The sequence below is a fragment of the Ananas comosus genome, unplaced genomic scaffold, assembly GCF_001540865.1.
Source record: "Ananas comosus cultivar F153 unplaced genomic scaffold, ASM154086v1, whole genome shotgun sequence".
In the NCBI taxonomy this organism is placed as follows: Eukaryota; Viridiplantae; Streptophyta; class Magnoliopsida; order Poales; family Bromeliaceae; genus Ananas; species Ananas comosus.
Genome location: NW_017893336.1, coordinates 14,726 through 20,632, shown reverse-complemented (window position 1 = coordinate 20,632; position 5,907 = coordinate 14,726). Strand labels below are relative to the sequence as shown.

Genomic DNA, 5,907 nt, shown 5'->3' with positions numbered 1-5,907 from the left:
TTTTAGGGAAAAATGAGTAATAAAAGAGGTGAGGCACAAAACAATATGTTAAGATAATTTTGCGGTGACAAAAATTATGAAGATTAATTAATAATTAATTTTATTATTATAGCATAAAAATTAATTATTATTATATAATAATACTAGGTTTGGGGAAGGGGGAGAGTGTGCGTGTTCGGTAATTTAACCTGGGACGTTAAGGACCATTGGTTCGCCGAACGCTATCACAGATGGGCCCACCACATGTGCTGATCACGTGCTAAAAGCCCCGTCCGTAACATTGAGGACCGTTTATTCTTGGCTACGGACCAAACCCGAACCCTTAGCCGCCGCTGCCGCGCGCGCCGCCGCGCCGCGAGGCCTCGCGCCCCCAGCGTCGCATTTCTCCCTTGGTTTAACCTTAGCTCCGCCGTAAATCCTCGACCCGAAGTCCCAATTTCCTCCCTCTTCATCTTCGATCGCAATTGCTTAAACCCTAGCTCTTGAATTCCCGACCTTTCTGGTTTACTGTAGGGCTCGAGCTCGAAAGCATCGGTTGGTGGACCAATCGAAGACTAGTGTGTCAGATCGGAAGAGGAGCTTTCCGGCGACACGGTGGCGATGGCGAAGAGGTCGGAGGAGGAGAGGGATTTTAGCGTGTCTTCGGCCGCTTCGAGGGAGATCGTCACCAATTCCTTGGATGATTTAGCCACCGAGTTGAGGTAAGCTTATGATTTATGATTCTATTTGATAATTCACTTTCGTTATCTGAGCGAAAATTTTACTAAAAGGAAATTTGGGTAAAAAAAATTTTAAAATGTTAATTGATGCCAGAATTTGAAGAGGAAGGAGCCCAGCATTTTCACAATTTGACGACAGTTTCGACAATTCCTTCGATCCCTATGGGCTTTGGCACTCCATGCCTACAAACAGCCACATTTATGGCAGGTAATGTTCATTTTGATCGTTAATACTGACACTATGAAAAGATTTTGCATGAGAAACTTCATATTCTTTTTAGCTTTATTTCGATTTGTTAAAAAGAAATTATTCGAGAAGTTCCTTGATCAAAACAAAATTTATCCTCTATGGCTTTATTATGAAATTGAATTTTTCTTGTTCCAGCCGTCGGCAACAGAATATGGTACATACGATTACACAAGAAGTGGTAATCCTACTCGCGATGCATTGCAAGGGTCTGTTCTATCGCCTTAGGTGTAATTGGAGTAACCTCTTGAATTTTCCTTTTTGCAATTTTGTTTTGTATTGGTTGATAATAAGCATGTGCATGTGCATGTACAAATGCTCAGTCTTATGGCTAAGCTCGAGAAGGCCGATCAAGCGTTCTGCTTCACTAGTGGAATGGCCGCTCTCGCCGCCGTAACCCATCTTCTTGAAACCGGTATGCGTGATGTGTCTTTCTTCTCTTAAGTTATTGTTATCGTTTCTATGAATTGCGGCTTTTACGTCTATCTCCCTGCACATGCACATTAATATGCCCCCTATAAAATCTGAATTTTTTCATACAAAACTGCTGGAAAGTGTAGTTTTGTACAAAAGTTTTTTTAAGTTGGTGGCTCAGTTTGTTTACGAGGAAGGTTTTGTATAAGATGTTTTTGAAGCAGTGGCATTTCTGCTAGTATACAGTGAATAAATAATGTTTTTGAATGGCAGATGCAAGGTTCAGATATTGCAGGTTTAATTATGTAAAAGTACAAGTTTTTCAGAGTACAAATGTTAATATCTCTTCAATGAATTGTCTAGTTAACCTTGTAATTATTTAGGTCAAGAGATTGTTGCGGGAGAGGACATATACGGCGGCTCGGATCGGTTACTTTCACAGGTGGTTCCAAAGAAAGGGATTATTGTAAAGTTAGTATGTTTCCTCCTTTTTCTGCTCTTGGTAGTTGGTATTCCACCATAATATTTTGTCAATTAAATCACTAATAACGAAATTATTATTGATATGGTAGTCGCGTAGATACTTCCGATCTTTGTAAAGTTGAAAATGCAATTGGCCGCTCAACAAAACTTGTCTGGTTAGAAAGTCCAACAAATCCTCGCCAGCAAATCGCTGATATACGGGTAAGAAAATTTCTTGTGTAAATTCAATGTTTTGATTTATCTACGCAAGCACTTGTAATTATTCTTTCGACCTTGTAGTCACACCAATGATAGGCAGATTAATCCTCTGGTTATATTTTTTACATTTACTCTTGATATTTTCTTCTTATATTTTTTTTTGTTATTACTTTGCCTATTTACAGAAAATCTCTGAAATAGCTCATTCATATGGTGCTCTTGTTCTGGTGGACAATAGTATCATGTCTCCTGTGCTTTGTCGTCCCTTGGAACTTGGTGCAGGTACTGAAGTTGCTTATGAGGGTACAAGTATTTAGAATAACTCAACCTAGCCTTCGTTGAACTATAAACAAGTCACTAAGAAAGAAACCATAATGAATTTCGATGTGGGTATAGTCCAACACCAGTTTATGAAGTAGAGATAAATGTTGTAGTATTGGAGTAACTGGACTGATATCATTATGATGCCATTTTCTTATATTTGCAGATATTGTAATGCACTCTGCTACTAAATTTATAGCTGGGCATAGTGATCTCATGGCAGGAATCCTTGCTGTAAAGGGTGAAAGGTTGAAAGTTTTATTTTCCTTTACATCACTACTGAACATCTCTCTCTTTCGAAATATGACTTTTCTTCATTTTTGGTGTTATATTTTGATTCCTGCTTTCAAGCTAAATCAATTACACATCCAGTTTTGTCAGATGATATAATCTTATTTACTATCTGTACGTACAGAAATTGTGATAGAAAACAATTAGTTCAATGAACCCTCTTTGCAATTTCTTGAGCAATGTCTTAACTTATTGTAATGTTATACATTTGAAAATGGATTATGGAATGGTGTGACTTTTTTTCTTGTGGCTGAATTATTTTGTTAAATTTGAATATGTGGTACTTAGACTATGTTAATTTTTTTTTTTTTTTACTCTTCCTCTAGACTTATTGTCCCAAACAGTTATGTGAATCTCTTGAACCGTTCGCTTTTATGATGACCCATAGATATTCTTATCTTTCTTCCATGATCACACAAAATCATCAATCTTGTCAAAACCGCCGTCTATGTGCTTTATAAGTTTGAACTGCTTAGGCACTCATCAATTAGGCATTTATCATTAGACTTGGGTACCTTGAAAGTTGGCTGATGTATCACCTAGCCTCGCCCAGGCAGCTAGCTCGAGTTTTTATTAGCAAGAATTAACTAATGTAGATGGCTTGCACTGTCTTATTACTTCAGTTTTTTATGAGGGAAAAAAAGTAATATGAGTCATATGACAATGATAAGAAAGTATTAGTCAGGTAGTTTGAATAAATTAATGAAAGATTTCTTATTGGAATACTATTTGTTGTAACATATGATTAGTTCCTTTCTTATGACATAAAGTTGAATTAATCTCATTATTGGTTTCATATTTCATGATTTCATAATCATTCATAATGTTATAATAAACATTAATAATACAAATATATTATACGATATGGATTTGTGTCGTGATTAATCGTTTGATATGTCAGTATGTTTACGTACGTATTAGGTATATATGGCCATCCTCCTTTTAATAGTGAGTTTGGATTTTAGGCAAATACGTGGTGCCTTACGTGGAGACCATCTGATTGCCTTGACTAATTGTGTTGATCATCTATTGTTCACTCTTTCAACTATGTTTCTTGTTGAAAAAAGTGAATAAATCTGCATCTCTTTTTTTTTTTTTTTTTTTTTTTGTCATGCATTATGACAGCTGCAAGGAGAGATGCATTCCTGCAGAATGCTGAAGGCGCTGGATTGGCACCTTTTGATTGTTGGCTTTGCTTGAGAGGTATCAAGACCATGGCCTTACGTGTTGAGAAGCAACAGGTGCAACATTTCTTTTTTACTTTTTCCCATACCCTCTCTTTTTAGTTGCTTTGTATGTATTGTATATGAATATGAATGTTCTGTTAAAGATTGCAACCTTTTTTTATTTTATATATATAGTGTTGATACCTTTTTGGTTTGCCAACAGGCTAATGCACAAAAACTTGCTGAATACTTATCTACTCATCCAAGGGTGAAGAAAGTGAATTATGCAGGACTTCCCGGTCACCTGGCGCGTGATTTGCATTATTCTCAGGTACTTGAAAATATATTTGGCCAAAAACTTTAATTAAGTGGCTCTCAACTCAGGAGTTTATTTCTTATTGCATCCATCCTTCTCTTTCTTGGTAGGCGAAAGGAGCTGGCTCGGTACTCAGTTTTTTGACAGGTTCGCTAGCTCTCTCAAAGCATATTGTCGAGACCACAGAGTACTTCAATGTGACAGTTAGCTTTGGTAATAATTCTTACACCTTCCTCTGTTCATCATTTGGTATAAAATACTTTAATAAATATTTCTGTCTTTCTTGCACCTTCTTCTGTTCATCTTGTTGGCATAAAATATATTGATAAACATTCTGTCTAGGGTTACTGGATCAGTAATGGCTAAATCAGTAGTCCTATTTCTTCTCAGAATAAGAATAGGGATACGGATTATATATCAGATATATTCTATATTCATCTCTAAGATACACAAATATAGTGGAAAATAGAAATATATTATACTATAGTTATATAAAGGAAAATCTAATTGGAGACATCCTGAAATGTGTATGGAAAATTATGCATGTTAATAATCTACTAAATTATCTTATGTGATGTTTAAATATTCTAATATGCAAATAATCTCCAGAAGAGTACCTCAACCCATGTCCATATACAGTAAAGTTTATATATCTAGATCTGTATTCAGATTTAGATTTAATGATGTTGGAGGAAATTTAAACCTATATCCAACAAAACTTGGAGTTGGAATCTAAGAAATTATCTAGTATCCATCATTCCTCCAATGTTAATCATCATTTGAAATACTTTGCTTATCATCCTTTGGCTATAATTTACATGTAATTACATAAATTACTCCGTGCGGATGCAGGGAGCGTGAAGTCGCTGATTAGCTTGCCGTGCTTCATGTCGCACGCGAGCATACCCGCTTCAGTTCGTGAAGCACGCGGATTGACCGAAGACCTCGTTCGCATCTCTGTGGGCATTGAGGATGTAGAAGATCTTATTGCTGATCTGGACTATGCCTTTAGAACTGGACCTGCGTAAAATTAGTTTATATTCATTCTTTTTGTGGTAGTAAGCTTAGGGTTTATGATGTCCATTGTAGATATACTGCTTGAGGCCTTGTTTGGATGTCGGAATAAATTATCTTATTCGATACAACAATTTTCTATTGTGATCGTAAGAAAGAAGTTTGATTTTTGTTCCTTAAAAAGTTCTGGGGTCCATGATTTGGTAATATAATGTATCTCATCTATGAGGTGATTTAAGGCCGAATATATTGTCCATTTCTAGATTTTGATTACATTTTTCACCTATCAAACGTACAAACTTTTCAAGTAAATTATGGAGATATACTAGATGAGATACATATGCATCCAAATAGGGCCTAAATGTAATTGAATTGCTAATCTATCCCAGACTCTGAACATCAGTTAGGATGATATAGTATCTTTTGGATTAGCTTTAATTTGTCCTCATATTGTTTAGTTCATTTTCACTTTGTCAACATGTGGTTTTAAAAGGTGCACTTAACTATTCTTTGGTGTACCTTATTTTTATTTTGCCATCCTTTGGTTCAAAAGTGACACTTAGCTCTCTCATGGTTAGCAAAAAATTTACTTTGCTATCCTATTGAATAGTAAGTTTTTTGGATCAAAGAGAGATAAAATTACTAGGTAGCTAGTACAACCTAAGAATGACAAAGTAAAAATGAGCTAAACCACATGGGAGGCAAATTGAAGTTTACCCTATCTTTTTTCTATCTGTG

General features: G+C 35.8%; 1 protein-coding gene across 1 annotated transcript; it reads left to right on the top strand.

Annotated features, from left to right (window-relative positions):
* Positions 1–600: 600 nt before the first annotated feature.
* Positions 601–5,372, top strand: LOC109705666 (cystathionine beta-lyase, chloroplastic-like). The gene is made up of 11 exons (XM_020226418.1): positions 601–701; positions 969–1,175; positions 1,290–1,381; positions 1,764–1,851; positions 1,953–2,064; positions 2,247–2,343; positions 2,549–2,634; positions 3,801–3,914; positions 4,063–4,170; positions 4,266–4,368; positions 5,008–5,372. Exons 1-11 carry the CDS (start codon positions 601–603, stop codon positions 5,181–5,183), a joined length of 1,284 nt encoding a protein of 427 aa, XP_020082007.1. The 3' UTR covers positions 5,184–5,372.
* The last annotated feature ends 535 nt before the right edge of the window (positions 5,373–5,907 follow it).